We start from the raw sequence: 23,186 nt of genomic DNA, 5'->3' as shown, positions 1-23,186 counted from the left end.
TTTGATCAGGGACATTAGGAAGAGTGTGATTCTATGTCTTTAGTGAAGCCAAATAAATGAATACTTACTTGTTCTCCTGGCGGCCCAGGTGGTCCTGGATATCCTTTTGGACCCTTGGGAATGGAATAAAATCAAATTCATCTTGAGTTTTTGTTCGGTATATCATTAATTGAGACGCTACTTAAAGACGCTGTTAACCAGACTGTGTCAAGAATCGTTCTGTTAGTTTAATTGGTTAATATGCTAAGGAGAGAAGACATAATGGATTCTAAACTTGCAAGGAGGGCAGGAGAGCCCCCAAACCTCAAATGAGAAGTTCTGACCTGTTCTAAAAGCCATTCTTTGATTTCTCCTTTTGATTCAATATCATTCGTTACAAAAAAGCACACCTGTCCTGAAAAGTGTGTCTATCAAAGAACCGCAACATATGATAGTAACATTGATGTTAATAGTCAAAATAATGAGCAACAGAGAGGTATAGTAGTCAAAATAAAGAACTGGCATCCTATGTAATCCCATTTGCAGGTGACCAATATTAAAAAGAAAATAAACTTAAATTATCTAAAAATGCAGTAAAATCTTTCATATTTACATTTGAGACCTTTTTCAAGGGTAAAGAGTGAAATTACATGAACATGCATTGAGAATTGATTTCACTGTGTCATACATTCAATACTACTGGTGGTTTGCTTTTTCTCATTGTTAAGATTCATCTCGGACAGGGGTCCTAGCACTTGTTTTGGGATATGAGCTACATCCCAAAATGACCAAGTGAAAATGATCTACCAGAAATCAAAAACATTTAAAATAATAAGATATTAATAATCTTTTGAGGATGCTTTGTCCTGTGTTTACACCAAAACCTAACTAAAGCAAATGAAGATTCAAGGGAAAGCTAGCATAAAATCAAATAAAATTCAATTAATTTCTCAATAGACGCTATAAATCAAATGTTTGTTCACAATGTAAGTAGGTCATGCAATATTTACATTGTAACAGTTGTCAAAAGTTTGACTCAATTTAAGTCTATTCTTTTTGTGGTCTTTTTTATTGCCAATATTTTTGTCCAATGATCTTACTATAAGAATTTAAGAGCACTATTGTACCGCTGTTATGCGGTTCAATTGATTGACAAAGAATGAATGTCCAGCACGAAATTCCAACATGTCCTTAAATAGTAGTTTAGGTACCGTAGTATTATTTTTCCCTTATCCAGCTCTGAGTTAAGCCCAAAATCTTGTACTTGGAGTCTCAACAGTATACATTGAGTCAATATCTCTGACTTAACATTCCAGATACAGAGACCATAATGCCACATCTGAACTTGGTCTCTAGTTTCAACCATATGGACTTCCCAGGAATATTATCGTAGATTGTGCTTGTAACTGACCTCTTGACCCAGAGCATAGTGGGTGTCGTTCCTCTTCGAGTTGAACTTTAACCTTGATCTCAAAGCCTATCATGTTTTACAGAGACTGCAGTATTTCACTCAAAGGCTTTGACCGAGGAAAACGGTAGTGATTTTCTTGATTTTAAGGGCAGCGGTTACAAAAACAACCATTTTGCCTTTTACCATTTGTTATTTTACTGTCCCATTTAAAATAAACCACTATCAATCTAAATTAAGCACAATTGTTCATGCCAAGTCTGAAAGTTTACGTCAGCAAGTAATTTACTTAATTTCAAAATGTGATCCAGTAACATTCAGCATTAGAATTTTTTGTGTGCGTATTTTGGAGCACATTGAATCTTACCTGTAAACCTGGAAATCCATCAGAACCTGGAAGACCTGGTAGACCCTTTTCTCCCTTTAGGAAAAGATCAAACAGAAAAAAAGGTTTTTAAAAAATACACGTGCAGATAACAAACTATGGAGATTCAAAGTGACTAAGCTACACCATTTTTCTTTCGAAAGGCTGTTGTTTTTTTTATTTGTACTTCACAGTGAGATGGAGGACAATTATGTCATCTCCCTTATGGTGAGCCGCATGTTTTGTAAGATAAATACACATTTCTTGACCAAAGAGTATTTAAAACACATTGTGTTTATATGATAATTAATTGATTTTGCTCATTATTTAAATCAATATTGTTTTTTATTTTCAATGTCAAAAGGTTATTTTACCACGATGAGGTGCTAAATAACACATACTGTCCCTTCAAATTCCACAGCTCGGCACTGCAACTGGTTGTCTCAAAGTGCTAGTATTCAGCAACACACATAGTGTTGCTAATGATTTACTTAGGCAAGTAATCGATAGTTTTTCCACTAGAGGCACTTGCTAACAGTAAATGCTAGCTCCTGCTCACCAGGTTGCTTGCTCACGGGCCAATTTTTTTAACTAAATAGCCCCTTAAAGAAGTTTGGATATGGGAGTTAAGGATTTTAATATAGCTAAAAAGGTATTATTCGAAGCAGTGGAAAGTTAAAGTGGCTGCTCAATTAAACAAAGACTTGGAGCTATGTTGAAGTGGAAAATAGTTATTTAATTTTGTGTTGAAACAAGTATGATACATCCATCCATCCATCCATTATCTGCACCGCTTATCTTCAGTAGGGTCGCGGAGGTGCTGGAGCTCATCCCAGCTGTCTTCGGGCAGTGGGCAGGGGACACCCTGAACTGGTTGCCAGCCAGTCGCAGGGCACACAGAGACGGACAACTTACTCGCTCATTCACAACTAGAGTCAATATAGACCGGCCAATTAACCTGAACTGCATGTTTTTGGAATGTGGGAGGAAACCGGAGTGCCTGGAGGAAACCCATGCAAGCACGGGGAGAACATGCAAACCCCACACAGGAAGGTTAGATCTCACAACCTCAGAACTGTGCCGCACAAGCGCTAACAACTGCACCGCCATGCTGCCCTAAGTATGATACAGTGCTAAGGTATTGGCCCCTGAGAATTATTTGCCATATTGCCATATCTTCCTTACAAAACAGCCCAAGTTCCTTACGGTTTAATGGTGATCGCTTGTGAACAGCATTTTTCAGATCTTTCCACAAATGTTTCACAAGATTGAGGACAGGACATTGGCTTGGCCATTCTAACACCTTCGTATTGTTAGTTTTAAACCATTCTATTGTAGATTTTTCCTCATGCTTAGGGTTGTTGTCCTTTAAAAAGGTGAACTAGCACCTCATTCTCAAGTATCTTGCAGCGTCCAACAGAGGTTCTGTTCTAACTTAGCTGTGTATGCCTGCAGGTCATCCAATGTGATCATGGGGCTCTTGGTTGCTTCTCTGATTAGTTTTCTCCCTGTTTGGGACAAATATTTAGAGAGACTGACAGGCCTTGGTAGCTTTGATGTGGATTTAACCTGCCTCCATTTTTATAACATTGTTCGCACTGTGCTTTGGAAGATGTTCCTGTATCCCATTCCTTTTTGGAACTTTGCCACAGCTTTGTCCTGGACCTGCCTAGTCTGTGATTCGGTCTTTACAATGCTCTCAATGCTCCATAATGCTGTCTGTTCAGGTGCATATTAACTGAGACTCAATGCACTTGATCATTTAGATCGACATTGGATCATATAGAAGTCATCAGGAAACCTATAGAGCTTGTTGGCTGAGCGGAGAGAACAGGTGTCCAATATTCTTGCAATACATACTTTTCAGTTTTTAGTGGTAAATATGATATAAAAAAATAAATATAATAATTTGGTTCCACTTCACGATTGTGTCTCTCACGTTGTAGATTCTTATAAAATATTTGTTGTCTTTAAGTTTGAAGCCTGAAATGCGGCAATATGACAAAAGGTTCATGAGGAGCCTGAGCTTTCGCCAGGCACTGTAAATGACAAAAGAGTAGGCATGAAGGAGAAAGCAAAGGAGTTCCCACCGCCACATGAAAGAGTAAATGAAGATTCCTTACCTTTTCTCCTGGTGAAGCTTGACCTGGAGAAAGCCCTGGGTCTCCTTTTGCACCCTAAATAGAGAGGGTCGCAGGTTAAGGCCACGGTCAGCAACCAAAATCTGTTTCAGATTCATAAGCCACCGACTGGATACCAAACTGTTCGTGTAAATCACGCTCATCTCAAAGAAAAACAGCTTGAACTTTTCTTTGTTGTCCTCTCTGAAACAGTAAATCAACATGCAGGATTATGTCTGAATAAGCTAAAGCCTGGAATGTTGCAGGTTTTTCGCTAATGCTGTGGCCATGTTTGTTCCAACCCACCCCTGGTTTTGTGACTCACGGTGTTAGGCATGTAATTTTTCCTGCCTATTAGAGATTTGGAAACAAACTTTGTGCCAATGGTTGCTCTGAATGTTACAAAAGTAAAGTATACGTATAAGTCGCGCAGAAGTATAAATAACCCTCGACTGATTCTACATAATTGGGCACAAAAATTAATACAAGTTGCACTTTTGTATAAATCTTATGTGGAAAGATGAGGCTTTAAGCCTTAGGGTGTTTCTCAACCCCCTTCTGATCTCCCCAAAACCCTACCAGTGGGGGTTGTACAGTACTACTTGTAAGGCTAACCTAACCGACGGATTATTTATCTATTCCCCAACTTAATTTAGATAATAATCTGCATTGCGGTGTAAAAGGAAAAGGTTCTGCATTTGTATACAGGGAGTGCAGAATTATTAGGCAAGTTGTATTTTTGAGGATGAATTTTATTATTGAACAACAACCATGTTCTTAATGAACCCAAAAGTCTCATTAATATCAAAGCTGAATATTTTGGAAGTTGGAGTGGGGCTTTTTTAGTTTTAGCTATTTTAGGAGGATATCTGTGTGTGCAGGTGACTATTACTGTGCATAATTATTAGGCAACTTAACAAAAAACAAATGTATACCCATTTCAATGATTTATTTTCATCAGGGAAACCAATATAACAGCTCAACATTCACAAATATACATTTCTGACATTCAAAAACAAAACAAAAACAAATCAGTGACCAATATAGCCACCTTTCTTTGCAAGGACACTCAAAAGCCTGCCATCCATGGATTCTGTTAGTGCTTTGATCTGTTCACGATCAACATTGCGTGCAGCAGCAACCACAGCCTCCCAGACACTGTTCAGAGAGGTGTACTGTTTTCCCTCCTTGTAAATCTCACATTTGATGAGGGACCACAGGTTCTCTATGGGGTTCAGATCAGGTGAACAAGGAGGTCATGTCATTAGTTTTCTTCTTTTAGACCCTTTCTTGCCAGCCACGCTGTGGAGTACTTGGATGCGTGTGATGGAGCGTTGTCCTGCATGAAAATCATGTTTTTCTTGAAGGATGCGGACTTCTTCCTGTACCACTGCTTGAAGAAGGTGTCTTCCAGAAACTGGCAGTAGGACTGGGAGTTGAGCTTGAGTCCATCCTCAACCCGAAAAGGCCCCACAAGCTCATCTTTGATGATACCAGCCCATACCAGTACCCCACCTCCACCTTGCTGGCGTCTGAGGCGGACTGGAGCTCTCTGCCCTTTACCGATACAGCCACGGGCCCATCCATCTGGCCCATCAAGACTCACTCTCATTTCATCAGTCCATAAAACCTTAGAAAAATCCGTCTTGAGATTTTTCTTGGCCCAGTTTTGACGTTTCAGCTTGTGTGTCTTGTTCAGTGGTGGTCGTTTTTCAGCCTTTCTTACCTTGGCCATGTCTCTGAGTATTGCACACCTTGTGCTTTTGGGCACTCCAGTGATGTTGCAGCTCTGAAATATGGCAAAACTGGTGGCAAGTGGCATCTTGGCAGTTGTACGCTTGACTTTTCTCAGTTCACGGGCAGTTATTTTGCGCCTTGGTTTTTCTACACGCTTCTTGCGACCCTGTTGACTATTTTGAATGTAACGCTTGATTGTTCGATGATCACGCTTCAGAAGCTTGGCAATTTTAAGAGTGCTGCATCCCTCTGCAAGATATCTCACTATTTTTGACTTTTCAGAGCCTGTCAAGTCCCTCTTCTGACCCATTTTGCCAAAGGAAAGGAAGTTGCCTAATAATTATGCACACCTGATATAGGGTGTTGATGTCATTAGACCACACCCCTTCTCATTACAGAGATGCACATCACCTGATATGCTTAATTGGTAGTAGGCTTGGAGTAAGACAACATGCATAAAGAGGATGATGTGGTCAAAATACTCATTTGCCTAATAATTCTGCACTCCCTGTAGTGCTTTTCAAGTGACTGAAGACCTCCCAAAGTGCTTTACAATGTGCTTCACACTTCCCTGTTCACACACACAGTCACACACCGATAGCAGCGTCAGCCATGCAAAGCAACTACCTGCAATCGGAGGCATTAAGGGTTAAGTGTCTTGCCCAAGGACACTTCAACATTTTTATTGGAGAAGTCAGAATTGGAACCTGCAACCTCTTTGTCTCAAAATGAGCGCCCTTCCTCCTGAGCGCTCCAGGCCAGGATCTCATCGGCATTGTCTTCTGCATTCTGATTGCCTAAACAGTTGCCCAGCCCCTTGTCTGCCCATGTCTGCCAATAACGTTTCCTTGTCTGCCCTTGTCTGCCAATAACGTTTCGGTCTAAGTTGTCCGCGAACTTAAAACAGCTTGGCCTACCTACATTATAAGCATGCAACTCTTTTTCAAATTCCAGTTTCTCTAATATCAATTGTGTCAACAAAACACACTGGACCCACAAAAGCAAAAAGGCAGAGGAAAATGCTTTCTATCGCTGACCAAGGTGAAATAATTTCCACCCATTTTTTAAATCAATAGTGCAATTTTAATTTCATTTTTTTATATTTTCTTCATTTTTTAAATACATCATGCCTGGAGATAATTAATAATTAGTAATATACCAAGAAATTGAGAATATCTTCGAGTGGTTTGAAACCCTGAAACAAAATACGTATGGAGTGTCACGGCTAACTGTTTATATAAGCCAAGTAACATAAAGAGTTTAATGCTTACACAAGGAGGTGCACACATTTTTTTCTTTCATTATGTGGCTTTTTTAAAGAGGTTTAAGGGGGGTCGGCTTTATGCGAATATATACGGTAATTTGTACCCAGTTATTTTCCTGCCAATGGGGTAATTTATTCATTTATTGTAAAGAAACACGGAAATTACGCCAATTACGTTAACAAAACTGGATCTGGCACATATGTCCGAGGCTTCCATTTTGCTCAGTGGTGTTCAACTAAATCATGTCTGACACCTCAAATTACATTTGCTTCAGTGCCTTCGAGCATGAAATTCTTGTGCTTTTGACTGACAGCAATGAAATCATAAAAACATCAAGGTGGGAAAATTTCAACACCGCAGAGTTGGTTCAAGATCCTTCGAACAGTCTTATCCTTGTTTGGAAAAAAATGACGTACAAAAGCTCTGTTTTAAAACTTCATCCATGTAGTATCTATATATATGATGTCAAAACTTGTAATAATGGAATAAATAGATTAAAAGTGAAATCAGACCATGGTCTAAAGTGAAGGGCATAGGAATGTTGTTATCATTACAACTATAGCCAACATAATTAGTCAAGTCCTGTTTATTTGTATAGCCCTTAATCACAAAAAGTCTCAAAGTGCTGCACAGACCACAGCTGATTGCAAACCACAGACTATTATTACACCATCCCCTGATCTAGAACCTACATGAGGGCAAGGAAAAACTCAAAAACCTCAACATGAAGAAAATCAAAAAACCTTGAGAAGGGACCGCACATGAGGTAATTCATGGATGCTGCAATAATAAATAATACATAGATATTGTCAACATAAAATATAGGTCATTCACAAGCTATAGAATATAAGTGTGTTTTAAATCTAAATTTAAACATTTCCACTGAGGTTGCAGATCGAATCTCAGGGGGAAGAGCACAGCACCGGGGCCCGAATGGAGAACACTCTCGAACCTGCAGTTCTCTTCTTGGCTCTTGGAATCACTAGTAGATTAAGTCGTAATTTTTAATTATTAAGTGTTTTAAGTAATTTATTAAGTATTTTTAAGTAGTAAATTATTAAAAGGGAGATAGATTATGACATTTATTTTACAATTTTACAAGCAAAATTAAAGGAACGAATTATAAATTATCTTAATCTGTTCATTACCTAAGATTTTCGCCAAAGTCACCCCTCCTCCTCCAAAGTCATCACAGATAAAATGAGAAAATTCGGGTTTGCTTCGTGCTCGGTCATTCCAAACAAGTTAATTGGTCGGGCTCGGGCTAGATTATTTTTAGGCCCGAGATTACCTTTAATGTGAGTGTATACGGTAATTTTTCGTCTGACTAACTTGGGTGCCGAGGTGCTTCATTTGTTTGGGTGTTTGGACATTTGGGTTGGCCATGGTCCCAAAATTTTTGTGTGTGTTTTTTTGCTACTTTTCCCTTTTTTTCTTTTCTTTGTTTTTAATATGTGTTTGTCTTGCTGTCGGTCACCCCATTCAAGGGATATGACCAAGGTAGATAGATAGATAGATATACGGTCATTTGTAACTAGATAGTTACCTTTACATTAATGCGCTACTTTTTCGTGTCAGTAATGTTGAATGTTACTGAATTACTCTTTAAATAAAGTAACTGGTAACTGTTACTGATTACTCTTTTTCAGTAAGAGGCCCAAAACTGATAACAAAGAGTTTCAAGCCAGATGAACAGTCAAGCCCTCATGAACATTTTCTGCCGAATATCAAAGGCTATATCTTACCTTTAGACTAAAATGAGGACAAAAGCTGAAGGATGCATCCTTCTGGATTTTGCCTAACCCTTTATCGAGAAAAAACAAGCTTAGCAGCAATCGGGCCCGAGCTTGCCTGCTCAGATTAAAAGTCTAATAATGTATGGCAGTAGCAAAGTAGGCAAGCATAACACTGCACCTGTCTTAAAGCGAAATAAATGAATGGCTGTATTACATTTATTATTAAAAGATTATACTTGGCCACAATCTTAGACAAACTGACCTGTATTGATTTTGATAGTGTAGTTGGATTACATTATATATATTTTTTTTTTCTTTCAAAACTATCAAAAGATTCAGTTATGAGTTGATATCAGTCACTTGCATTGCTCCTGACTCAGTGTACACGGATGATTTAGACACGTTTGTACTTGAGCTTTTTTGTTGAATTACTGTGTTGAGTAACATTTCCACCATGAGTCATAGTTTTGTTATTAACCGAGTTCATTTTCCTGTCATTTAGCATACACTGAAAATATTTTAATACTTAGTAATATTTAACCTGAGATTTTCAATCGCTACCACTTTAAACAAGGCAAATATTTTGAGAAATATTACGTTTCAGGAATGTGTGTTAAACCAGGGCCAGGAGAAAAAAGATTTATTTCATTTTTGGTATCTGCAGATACAGCCTTTAATCTTGATACGGAAGGCCTGTCCAATCTTTTGCTCTTATAGTCTTGGCTTTCTTTTACAATTTAGCTTTTGTTTTCATTCAATTCATGCATAAACGGAGATAAGTCTAAGTCTATCTTTTTATTTGTCTACAATAAACCTTTTCATCAAATATGTTTCAAACACTCCAAATTAAAGCAAAGTCAAATATTCTATATATTTTTAGGCACTACATTTGATAATTTTTATTGAAATTGCAATATGGCTATCGTAAAAGTGTTTTTGCATGACATTTTATACATACTGTATCTTCATAATAAATAAATACATAATAGAAAACATAGCAAATAGAGAAAAATGTAGCCAGCTATTTGAAAGTTGACTTTGCGCAGGACCCATTAGTGCCTCATGAAAACTACATTCTTTTTATCGTAGGGAAAGACACAGGAGGTGAAACTGGGGGCAAAAGTGGCACCAGATCAACACATTTTTATGTAACACTTTAATTTTATGTTGTTTTATTTTTACTATTTTCTGTATTTTAGCATTTTCAAAATTTTCGTCTGGTGCGACGGATAAAACAACAATATGCATACTTCACAATGCTTTCACCACTTTTGTTTTTGTTGTGCCGATATGTAGTTGACCTGATTGCTTGCGTTGAATCCAAAAGGATCCAATTTGGCTCATGCCTTCCAGGGCCCAAAAAGCTCATTGTCTCACTTTCCTTCTGACGCCATACAAAATCTTCCTATCAACAGTAACTCATTTGACAACAAATATGACCGCTCACCTTGAGTCCTGGTGGTCCCGCTGGTCCAGGCTTTCCAGGTGGACCATTGAGACCCTGAAAATGTCAGAGCAAGAACATAGTAAATGAACTGCTATGTTTAGCCACTTATAACAGCCAAGTAGTGAAAATGACTCATTCAGCTGTAATAAATACCAGCTGGTACATTAAGGCCACCATATGGCAATTTTTGGAAACATTCTATTGGGTAATATATACTATAGATAACAAGATTTCATTTTTTCATCATTAAAAGGATTCGTTAGGCTGATGCCCAATAGATTCTGAAATCACACCTCGACTAAGGTAGTGTTTTTTTCACCACTATTACTTATTTTACAACTTGGGGGGCGCGAGGCTCCGTCGAAGGGGGTGCAGGCGCATTTGACTTAGGGGAACTTCTTTTATTTTAACTTTTGCAGAATAAAGTGCAACTGCACCTCCACTACACTAGGGGCAGTGGGTTTCACAGTGTTTTGTTTACATTAAGCCTACACACAGTGCATTAAGCACAGAGTATAGACATTGAGTAGAAAAGGTAAACAGAGTGTAGCAGGCTCTTAAGTGACCCCAGTGTTTCTCACCAATGAACGAGACTGGGGGATCACCAAAGTCTCGTTTTCCGCGCCCCCCCTCTCCCCGCCGAAAAAAATATACAATACAGAGGTACCCCTCTCCTCAACTGCCTCAAAGCCCAACCAAAATTTGCGCAAAAAATGTTTTGATGCTTGACACGGAATTCGGTGCCCAACCTAAAAAAAGCCAAAAATAGTCGAATCGAATGAGATTTGGCGCGTAACGAGTGGAGCCTAGCTCTAAGCGCAACTTCTATCCGGACCGTCAATGAGTGAAGGCGTATGCCATTTTCGAAGTTATTTTTTTCCTGGTTTGTTCTTTTGTGTTGCTTTTGAACATGGGTCCCAAGAATAACAGCAATAAAGGGAAGGATAAGAGAAAAAAAGTGAGGCAAACTATTGGACTGAAAAAGGAAATAATCGCCACGTATGACTATGGTTTTCGATTGTCCGATTTCCAAATATTTGGTGTAAATGTAAGGTGCATAATTGTCAAGTATAGGAGAGTGCAAATGTGTGCTCCATAGGCACCTCCCTCTTTAATCAGACCTCAGGAACAGACTGCAAGTAGAACACCTTGCTGCCTGCCCGAGAGTGTTTAAATCTGGAAGCGCAATGGACATTTTCTTTATAAAGCCAAGAAAAATTAAATGTTCAATGGCAGGGTGCAAAGTTTCAGTAGAAAGTGAATGAACAATGGACTGAATTGGTGTGTGAATGAATTAATGACTTTGTGCCATGGCTTTTTGACTTAAGATTCAATTTAATAATATTCCTGATATGCCTTTGTGTGCTCATACCAGCCTGTTATGTTCATATACAGCAATTTATATTCCATTCAGTGGTCTCAAAATGCCCTAAAGAGACCAGGCTTGAAAAATGCACAACCTACCGCGAGGGTCAGAGACCTTCCCACCACAGTCTCCTAAAATCCTATGAGAAACACTGGACCCCATGAAAAAATATTTAACACGGATGCAGAAACAGGCAAAGAGAGACAGGGTAAAGAGTCTTCTCCCGTAGCACTTCAATGCGACCTTGCTTTATTAAATATGTTGGCAGTGGACAGCACCAAGTCAAATAAATGAAGACATTACAACCCAATCCTGCTGATAAGACGCTTGGGGGGGGTTTTCAGCAAAAATGTGCCGAGAGACGGAGATTTGGAATGGACGGAGGTGACGTATTACCATCAATATCGAGCAATCTTTGTTTTTTCCTCACCAGTATTATGTGATCACTTAAAAAAAGATTTATCTTGGTGAGATGATCTCTTCTTGTGAGGTTACGGGGCTGGACAGAAAAACTTGACAAACACGGAACTAAGGGAATTGCACGTTTTTATAAAGTAACAACCATCTTAAATAAATCATGACGTCATAGTCTTTTATGCATTCCCATGTTTGAAAATGGCAGTCTACCCTTCAAGAGGGATATTTTATAAAAATGCAAATATTCTTTGGTAGTGATAAAAAGGTCAGTTTTATTTTTTTGTCTAACTCTCAAATGCTCAAAAAGTTAAATTGCATCAGACCTATCAATCCAAATGTAACTATAAAGAAAATTGTCTTCCATCGACGACAATAGTACAATTATCCCTTGCTCTAACACGACTTACCTTTAATGTTTTCGCTGCTTTATCCTCATGTATTGTTTTCAACATTCTGATTGGATGAATAATCCGCAAGAGAGTAAATATTGGGAATACAGTACATAACTAATTAAATGTTACAGGTGCGGTCTACAGTACTTTTACTTGATAAACAAATGTTTGGGCCTGTAAAAAAGTTTTTTTTTCTTTAGTTTCATTGCATAATGGATTATTTAATTAGATGACCTCTGTAAAAGATAAAGATTTCTAGCTAACAGATTTCACCTATCAAACATTGTTCTTGGAACGTAAGCCCCAAAATAAAAAATGTTTCACTGTACTATGCTATAATCAAAACTGACATTGTTGTATCCAAATTTAAAAACATACAGTAAACAACAGAATCTTTCTATGAATGCCCATTTTTGAAACAATAGCTATAATTAAACACATAAACACAGATAGATTGATAGATAAATAGAGAATAGAAATCATCTACCTATCGATCTATCCATCTATTTTTATATAAGCCTTACAATGATTGCAACACGTGTTATGTGTATCTACATCGGCCTACTATCAAAATAACTAAGTTTAATGCAGTTTATCCTTTGGAGAACGATGCACCATGTGACCACTCTATTCTAGAATACCTCTTCAAGATTAGTGCCGTTACAATATTAATGTTTCATTTCTTTGATTAAATTAAAGAAATGCAATAAAGAAATCAATTTTTTTATGTCATTTTCATTTTGAGAATTTGAAAAAAAAACGCTAAATGGACCGTGCCACTTATTTTGGGCAACAAAAAGGGTGAAATTTAAACGCAGCATGCATTTATCGAAATAAAAATGGTAGCTGGACTTGAACCCTGAACCTCTGCACCATGGGGCTGCGCACGACCCCCCCCCCCCCCCCCCCCCCCCCGTGCCGCCTCATTTAAAATGTATACCGGCAAAAAGTCCAAAATCACTTAATAAAAACAGCTACTTTGTTACTAAAACAGTGCTTATGACATCATTGCACTTTCACCCATTTAATGAGACTTCTGCGTTGAAATTAGGAGTGCGGCATCAAAATGGGACACTGCCACTTTAAAAGAGGTGGAGCTTGTGAGAAAAACGTAAGAAAGGATACACGCGAAGGAGCTGATTTCCCTCTCATCTCATAAATGAAATGTTACTGGAGAAAAGAAAGGAGAATGGATTTTTGGTTGAGTAAAATGTGACTGTTTTCCTAAACAATATTTCAATTTTATGAGGTTACAAATGAAGCTTTTTATTGAATATTATACTAGAACAAGGGTTGTATTGATTATGATGTAGCACTACTGAAGGCCTAGTTGTTAAATGCACGGTCCGACGCTGACATAACCTGTGGCATAATTTAAAGGCTTTGATAAGGGTTCAAAGTCTGTCACGCTATGCTGAGACAGCAAAGTCAAATCCACAGATTGACCACACTCTGCCCCGAGCTTCCGACAACAAAATAACCCTGTTTCTGTTTCACGACTCGGAGGGTTTCCATGTGTTGTCCAATTTTTTACGAGCAGACATGTTTCACTTTTGACCATCTGTACCGCGAAAAAGCAGGCATACACTTTCCCCACGCTACTTCCTAGTTTGGTGATAAGTTTTTTCAGTTTTTAATATTGGACATTGTTAACGTACACATTCCTTGTCTCATTTTAACACGATTGAACAAACATTCTCTCCGGACTAGTAGATTAAAGAGAAATGAAAAAAGAGAGAAAGAAATAAAAGAACGCGAGGGAGAGAAAGGGAGACAAGGACAAAGAAAGAGAAAGGAAGAAAGAAAGAGAGAAACGAGAGAGCGCGTGAGGAACAAAAGCGATAAAAAGATAAAAAGTAAGAGAGGGGGAAAGAGAGAGAAATAAAGAAATCCAAAGATAAATAGAAAGAGAGAAGAAAAGAAAAGAGAAGGAGTGAACAAGAGAAGAGGAGAAAGAGAAAAGGGGAAAACAAAAGAGAAAAGAGAGAGAAAAGGAAAAAAGTAGGAGAGAGGAAAAGGAGTTAAAAACACACAGAGAGAGAAAGAAAAAAAGGAGCAAATAAAGAGAAAAAGAGAGAGTGAAAGAGAGATAGAGACAGAGAGAAATACAAGGACAGCGCTTGTGAGAGGCACCTGGCTTTGGCAACATCAAGTGGTTAGCGCGTGTGCGGCAGAGTTCTGAGGTCATGAGATCGAACCCCCTGTGTGGAGTTTGCATGTTCTCCACGTGCTTGCGTGGGTTTCCTCCGGGCACTCCGGTTTTCTCCCACATTCCAAAATGACATGCATGTCAGGTTAATTGGCCGGTCCAAATTGGCCGATCCAAATTGTCCCTAGGTGTGAATGAGCGAGCGAATTGTCTGTCTCTGTGTGCCCTGCGACTGGCTGGCAACCATTTCAGGGTGTCCCCTGCCCACTGCCCGGAGATAGCTGGGATGGGCTCCAGCACCCCCGCGACCCTACTGAGGATAAGCGATGCAGATAATGAATGGATGGATGGACCATTACTGGTGCTACTCATGGATAAATTAGGGTAGTACTCTCCTAAATTAATGAACTTGCAGAATGTGAGTTGTTTGTTCCTGTTGCAAATGGAAGTGTTAAAGAAATCAAACAAGAGAAACGTTTTTGCAAATATTACTCACCCTTGAGCCTCTTGCTCCTTGGGGACCAGGTAAACCAGGGGGACCAGGAGGACCCTAGAAAAGAATTTGAGACACAGGACAGATGGGAGAGAGAGAGAATGTTAATGGGAAACAATAACATGTAGTTCACTTTCCTGCAATAAATAAAGTGCAATATTTATGGTAAAGACATCAGGTAAAGACAACAGTTTGTGTTTAGCTGAAAGATATTTGGTAAAGCTCACAACAACAAGTTTTGTTACTGTCACAGATCTGTAGTCAGGTTTGATTTTCTCTTTTTCTCCCCCCCTTGCTCACCCTTGCTATGGTCACTTACTTCCTGGTTTGAATTTACACCCCACATCTTGCGTCACTTGTCCTGATAACACTATCACAGCTCTCCTGCTTCACTATTTAAACAATCCGTTTTCTGGGCTTGGGGCTAGTTTGTTACCACTTTTGTCACGTTTTATATTTTCTTGTCACAGCCTTGTTTTTTCCCAGTGTACCAAGCTCTTGCCTCCTTTCCTGACCACATATAGCATCTGCCGAACATTTGGACTGTAGCCTTTGCTGGAGTAAGTGGACCGGCTCACTGACGCCTTGCCTGCTTCTTGGACCGTGACTGCCGTCTCTGGTGATCTGGATACTGTTGCCATGATACCTGAATCCCTGTTTGCCAAACCCTGTTTGAATTAAAAAACACTGTACTAATCTGTGACTCTGCATTGTGCTTCTGCACTATCCTGAGTGCCCCTGACAGTTACATTTTGCCTATGTTCTAAAATATATCTACTGATGCATCTGAACACATCATCAAGAGTGTAATAAGTTTATAGACGCTGTCCTACTTACAAACGAGTTTCCGGACGATCGTTCGTAAGTGGAATTTGTCTGTAAATTGCTGTTTAAGGTTTGTATAAGTATGTTTAAGGCTTGTATAAGTAACCTGTATTGCTTTGTACTCAAAAATAAAAAAATCATCAAATAATATGCTCTATAAAGATAAATAAAGTTGAGTTTGATTTACTCTTGGAAGATGCGCTGGACCATTCAAGATTCAAGAGTTAGGCTACTTCCTCCTCCGTGGTAGAAAGTGGATGAAAAAAAGCGTTCCAACAATTTTCTCATCCGCAACGAGCTTTCTTATTCCACTTTCATTTCAAAAGAAACGACTCGCCTCTTCTTCACACTTTACGGCAACTATATTGAATGGATGCACGAGATATTAAACAATAAAAATGTCAAAGTTTTTAGCGCGCTGGAGATAGTATAGACATAGCTAGTATAGAATGTTTACACATGAACTAGGAAGAGAGAAGCAGATTTTTTTTCTTCCGGGTGGATGCTGGGTGACCTCTCACAGCGCCACACGCCGGTAGTGGCGGAATGAGGCACTATAGTAATGTCGTGTACTCGGAAAAAGGTGCAGACAATACAAAATCTAACTAAGAGCAATGTCCGGATATTTTTCCACATACCGAAAAAAATGTTTGTATCTACCGTTTTACGTAAGTCGAATGGTCGTAGGGGAGCGTCTGTATATCGAAATCCAATGTGGTTCAAACTCCTATTAAGAAAGTTGTGAAGAATACATATCTAATAGAGGTCTGATACCTAGCGCAGTTGTACTTTATGATGAGTTTAACACATTCCCTGCAGAACTAAAGGACTTGGGTCACTTTAGAAATACCTGCCATTTGCCTTTGAACAAACACAAATGAGAGGTAAAACTAACGACTATAACTCTTTGCCATAATGTAAGCATGTGATGAAACAAGTCGTCTGTCATCAGTGAATATTTTTAGATATTATTTCATGCTTCGTAGACATAAAAAAATTGCCAATTGCCCAATCAAGCATTGAATATTGTACATAATGTGTTGAGTATACTGAAGACATTTCAAGGGAGTAGTCACAGAGCATATAGGTTACAACTAGCCTGATTGAAGGATAATATGAATGTCAGTGATGAATACAACCAGTGACAAATGGCAGTCTTGTCTAACCATCACTTCAAACAAATCCGGCACGCAAAACCCTGACACTGAGGACCAAACAGAATTTCTTTCTCCATTAAATTTTCCTGAAACAATACCACAAGATTTCCTGCTGGACTGTGTTCTCCAGCACACATGAAAAGACCTTATCAAAGAAGATGAGAAGTAGGGTGGTCCTTAATGGGGGTCGAAAATTTTTTTTTTGAAATATTGGGCTCTGACCCCCCGCATATGTTCTTATATCGATAAAAACACACTGTGTGCAATTTTGAACAATTTGGATAATATTTAGAGGTAGCTCAACGACTTTGAAATTTCCCAAAATGGTAAAATTTTGGCAATTTTCGAGAAAAAACGGAAATCTTAACCCTATGTGTACGCCGTTTTAGAACATCCAATTTCAGTCCATTGCTTATAATTGTAACACAAGAAAAGTTACAAGTAATTTTGTACACTAGGTCTGATATAATGTGCGAAAAATCCTTATTTTTCATACCAAAATTTCAGAGGCCTTGAGCGACCTCTAAATATCCTTTGATTTTGATGAAACTTTGCCTAATTACGTTTTGTATATATTGGAACATATTCAAGGGGTCAGAGCATGAAATTTTAAAAGTCGAAAAATAAGGACCACCCTAATGAGAAGTGTAATCCCTGTATAGATAGTACTTACTGACACAAGGCTCAATTGGTAGGATTGTTCTATTGCTGTAACTTATCCTGGTTTAAGTGACAGTGACCAATACTGATGCTTCTGTACAGATTTTGCACTCACTAACTGGGACAGCTGATAAGGTCAGCCACAAGTCCAAAGGAATATTTTGGGAAAGTTCAGACCATGCTTCTCAGGGGGACCCATTTCTAAGCAACTACAATGTGGTGATGCAACGTAAACTCCACCAATGTGGTCAGTTCGGAAGGATTATTTTTAATATCCACAATTTTGGGAGCGAGTTTGTCTTGACTTAGCGTATGGAGGAGGAATTTAAAGGAGATTTTGTTTATATTTTTCAATGTGGGCCCGTGGAGGACTTTTGGAGTCTTTTGTGAATAAACACTGTGTGAATCAATTAGATCTGGAATTTACAGTATAAGCGCACATGTGACTAACATTTACTTGATATTTAGGTAAGGAGAAGTTCTTTGGAATATAAAAACCCTCGAGATTTCCATGGTCACTGACATGTAAACCTTACTAAATAAATTATGCAACCTTACTATAAAATACTATATGTTCAAGACGTCATTATTGGAGCCTGATGCATACTTCATTGATGAAGAGGTAATCTTAAACGTCTCATCACTTAGCTTTATGTGAATTGCAAATGGTTATATAGGACTTTGGTAAACATTTTGGTATCCTTACCACCACTGCACAGATAACATAGCTGGTCACGGTCTTGCTTTCATATTTTTGTAGATCCATTCGTTTTTTTGTACAGGCTTATGTTCTTTGGCTTTCCTTTGCCCTGGTAGTAGTTTATCGAAATTTTCAAAGTTACCCAAACATTATTGGTCGTCTTCGACATTCCAAGCCACAAACTCTTGATGTCAAAAATGTCATCAGCTCTGCGAATGTTTTGGCATTCTTTCCCTTTTGGGCTCAATAAAATAGCGTTTTAACCCTTGCAGGCAAAGAAGGCCTAGCCAATTCACCTCCAACAACTCATTTGTTTTGGTTTCCATCAAGCAGAAGTTATAATCATCGGTTGCCCTTGTCCGTGGCGTATTCACTCATTATTTTAATAACGAGCTATCTTCACCAAAACACCACTGGGAACACGCAGCAAATCTTACAGGTTCTCACCTGGAAGGTCTGAGCCAATAACCTATCAAGATCAACAGGCAGTGCGATGGCAAATACATTTCAGGCAGGAGAAAAATATCTATGTTTCTTAAGCCATTTGTGTCCTTCCCTGCTTAAGACCAACCCATCATCTGGTGCAGGAAGTTCTTTCATTTAAAGGAAGCTCTTTAATTTAGACTGGTACCGGCCACTTCTCCGGTGACACATCCATCAATCCATTTTCGGAACCTCTTATCCTAATCAGGGTCACAGGGTTGCTCAAGCCCATTTGGCGTTCTTCATGCGGTGGGCAGGGGACACCCTGAACTGGTTGCCAGCCAGTCGCAGGGCACACAGAGACAGACGACCACACACTCACTCATACCTATGGGAAATTGGACTCGCCAATTAATCTGCCATGCATATTTTTGAAATGTGGGAGGAAACCGGAGTGTCCAGTGAAAACCAATGAAGGTACTGGGAGAACTTGCAAATCCCACATAAGGAGGCCTGTATTTTAAATTAAACCCCAGACCACAGAACTGTAAGGAAGACGTGCTAACCAATCTACCCTGTGCTGCCCCAGGTAAAAACATTAGAGCAAATTAAGGCAATGACAAAACCAACATAACATTTAATAAAAAAACATACATGCATACAATAATTGAGAGCATTAACTAAAATTTACCAAAATCCATTGATGTCTTCTCCACTTACTTTGATTTTCTACTAAACTATAAACAACGTAGGCACATGGTCCGTAAATGGTTGAAATTCAGCTGTTAGGGTCTGGCATACCTCCCACCACCAGAGGGCCCCAACTACAGTTTTAGACTGGGCACAGTTGTGTCAAATGATCAAACACCTGTGCCCAATCACTCTGTTACCTTTAAAAGGACATTTTAGTTCAGAAAACTGTTCCAAACTAAAAAACACTTTGCAGGTGTCCAATATTAAAAACAGAATTAATGTATAACTTATCACACAACAAAATGAAACAATTAAATGCACAAACAGATGGCCTTGTTCTTGTTTTCCATCAATTTGATTTACAGTTTGTAAACTTTCACTGCGCCCCACCATTGGGTAGACCATTTTATTTTTAGATTACAGGCACTAACTGCTGAAAAATTGTTTTGTAACAATGGAAATGTAAATTTAAATAAAACTTTTTTTGTTTTTTTTTTCTATCTACAACAAGGGTCACAAACTCAATTTACTTGGGAACCGCTGCAGCTAGGGTCTGATTGTGGTTGGGCGGATTTCCACAAAAATATTCTGATAAAACCGTTCCGCTCCTTTCGAACATTTTTTTAAATCGCTAAACACAACAAGATCTTAAGGTAAGATAAACATCCAGAATTTATATGAAAATATATCAATTAATCAATTATATAAATATATCCATAATTTGTGCAGGCAGTGCTACATTGAAGACACCTTGTGTATTATTCAATCACTACACGTCACTGTATTGTGTAGTGTGAACTCATGGCCCAGCGGCCAAATTCGCCCCAACAGATCCGTTAGTGTGGCCCACGGCGGCTTATAATGTCTGAGCGTCTCAGAATAAATGGTTCAAGACTGCTTTGACAAGAAAAACGCACAATGTCTGTCGACTACAACACACTGATGGCTCAGTCCAACACACTACAGTGTGCCCAATGGCAAACAGTTGGAATTAAGTTACTTAAAAAGTGTCCAAGATGATTTCTTTATGTATATTTACTGGCAGTAGTTCAGGAGATAAAGTGCTTGTCTTGGGATCAAAAGATCGCAGGTTTGATTCCTCCGTGTTACATGTAAGAATCCCTAATGAAGCCTATGAGCAGGTAGTTGCCTTGCATGGCTGATGCTGCTATCAGTTAGTTTGTGTGTGTAAAAGGGAAAGTGTGAAGCACATTGAAAAAAGCGCTTTGGGAGGTTTTCTGTGACTTGAAAAGCGTAGACAAAAATGACCTTGTATAGAAGTCACTTTCGAGCAAGCAAGTTGAAATTTAAAAAGACGATTCAGTTAGATTAAGTATAACATAAATGAATTAACTAGATACATAAAATATATATCTATCTATCTACCCATGTCATATCCTTTAAGAGGGGTGACTGATAGGAAGACAAACACGTACACAAAAACAAAAAAAGGAAAAAGTTGGAAAAAACACAAAAAAATGGACGTTGGCCAACCCAAATGCAGAAGAGAAAGATGGCGGACAATTATCGGTATGTCAGCTCCCTCTAGGTGAGGCTAATTTCTCGGCCTACATTTATTTAAAAAAATGCACGTCTGTATCATATTTTATGTATTTTTGTTTATTCTTTTTTTAATCTATGTTTTACTACCAGGAAGCGGTTAACTTTTTCAGTGCCCAATGTTTCTCTCAAATGGAAAGTGCCGGTGCCGGCCAACTTTTGGCATTTTGACTCATTTTTAAAGGCCTACAGAAATTTTAGCTTTGTAGCTATATAGGCAAAAGAGACCTTAAAAAGAAGCCTGAGCCCTCATCTTTTAATTGAGTTTTTTTTGCACTGTGTTGTCAGGACCAGAACAGGAAACAGGACTCACTCACTCACTGTTTTATTGGGAAAAAGAGAAAAGAGCGCACACTTGATCCGGAGATCGTTGGTCGCAGGAGTAGGTTGCACAGCCGCGAAAGTGGGACTTCTGTGGCGAGCGATGCCGGTGTCGGGAATGGAAAGAGTCGAAATCAAACAGATCATAGCGGGAGGAAAAACAAGAGCAAAAACATAGGACAGGCAAAAAAAGGGCTTGCTGTGTAGAAACGGAGATTCGCAGACGGACCGACAAAAGGGGGCTGACTAAACAGAGTTTAAATACTGACAGGGAGCCAATCTGTCAACAAGCTCCAGCTGGCGCCCACAGGCGGGGCCAATTGGGCGCCATGGCAATTGTGACAGAAGCTAGCACCACAGGCGTGGGCCAATTGGGTGCCATGGCAACCGTGACATGTGTAGAAAACAACATTTCAACATTGTTAAGTTTTTTGAAAATACTTGTTTCCAAGAAAACGTTTGAAAAAAACGGCGAGAGGGAGCATTTGTTGCTTATTCAGTTTATATGTGTGATTTGTCCAATATCTAAACAATACTTTCCATAAACAAAAGGGCACTTACTTGCAAAATAACATTTAATTGCAAGCACACTAAACTTATGCATGAACAATGTATGAACTTTGCAAAAAACTCTAAGCCCCTGTATTTCTGGTGACGTGACAACGTGATTTTGGTCGTCATGGCGATCACGGCCGTACGTGAAACGTCTTCCCTCCCATTCGTTGATGAAGGGACCTTGTTATCTTTTTTTTTTAGAAAGAATAAAGCTTTGAAGCGTTAAACTGTCTGTACTTAGGTCCTCGTTTTTTTCACACCACAATGCGCGTACATGGTATATGGGCTGCCGATAAACTGCCATACCGTGTTATACGCTGGGCACAGGAAACAAAACAAGGCACAAAGTGTGTTGACAAAAATGTGATCAAAGACATTCCTGCCGTCAAATGGTGATTTGTCATACAGAAATTGTTTCCATAGTGTTAATACATGCTGATCAGCAGTGTAAAAACCTTTAAAATAGTTTTTGACGTTTTTGCACTCAGGGGCAATACGACTGGAAACGTGTTTATACAATACGGCACTGAATGAGTAAAGGCAGGGGCCTCAAACTTTCATCCCGTGGGCCGCAATTGGCCCCCAGGCTTCAAGTTCAAGACACCTGATCTAGGGACTCCCAGAGCCAGTAAGGACACTGATTTATTTCCCTTTTACATGATAAACTTTCAGCTATAGAACTACTGTTATTTGAAACTAACGTCCCATTAAATGTCAAATAAATACATACTACATGCAAATAATACACCAGCTCAAATTTGCATTTCAAGATTGAAGAACATACTGCTCGGGCAACAAGTGTATGCACTACTCGATTTGCACACCCTTCTTGGAAACATGCCTGTTAGCCTCTTTCCTTCCTCAGGGGGTATTTTACTGCTTTTTTCGGAGCTCCGTCACTGAGATCATATACACAGCGAGCCATTGAACTTCATCTGACCTTGCATTCAAAACAGGCCTTCAAGTAACCAAGATATACAAAGACAATAGGATTTAGCGAATAAATTCATGTTAAGATCTTAAAATCTATCTGTCTATCTATCTAAGCAATATCCCCCTAGTAAGAGGTGGCCAGAGTCATTGGCACATTCACAAAACATTCATTCCACTTCGCTTTTCCCAAACTGACAACAAACATTAAGGACACAGCACAACAAGGGGTGTGTTGCTGTGCCTTGCAACCCTTCATCAGCAGAGAGACCCGACAGCATACACTGGTTGATCTCCTCCGCAATATTCCCAACAAATCACATTTCTGCCATGAGTTGTAACTATGCTAATAAATCTAACCAGAGGCCTTCACAAAAAATCCTGAAGCCTGTGTAACATCAATTTCCGAAAAAGCCTTTGGTTTAGCCAGTCCGATTATGAGTTGCCGTCTGTGCACCTGCTAACAGCCTTGGGAAACGTCACCGGTTT

General features: G+C 39.0%; 1 protein-coding gene across 1 annotated transcript in view; it reads right to left on the bottom strand.

The window, feature by feature from the left end:
• col24a1 (collagen type XXIV alpha 1) overlaps positions 1 to 23,186 on the bottom strand; it is a 152,555-nt gene that overhangs the window by 103,802 nt on the left and 25,567 nt on the right. The window contains exons 4-8 of the mRNA XM_088349367.1: positions 14,877 to 14,930; positions 10,057 to 10,110; positions 3,875 to 3,928; positions 1,755 to 1,808; positions 69 to 113 (exon numbers count right to left, since the gene is read on the bottom strand). Coding sequence (XP_088205493.1) covers positions 69 to 113; positions 1,755 to 1,808; positions 3,875 to 3,928; positions 10,057 to 10,110; positions 14,877 to 14,930 — 261 coding nt within the window. The remainder of the gene's footprint in view (positions 1 to 68; positions 114 to 1,754; positions 1,809 to 3,874; positions 3,929 to 10,056; positions 10,111 to 14,876; positions 14,931 to 23,186) is intronic.

This window comes from Urocampus carinirostris, chromosome 12 (genome assembly GCF_059441175.1).
Source record: "Urocampus carinirostris isolate Australia breed hairy pipefish chromosome 12, RoL_Ucar_1.0, whole genome shotgun sequence".
Lineage (NCBI taxonomy): Eukaryota > Metazoa > Chordata > Actinopteri > Syngnathiformes > Syngnathidae > Urocampus > Urocampus carinirostris.
The sequence above is the reverse complement of the archived record's forward strand: the minus strand, read 5'-3'. Positions and strand labels throughout refer to the sequence as shown.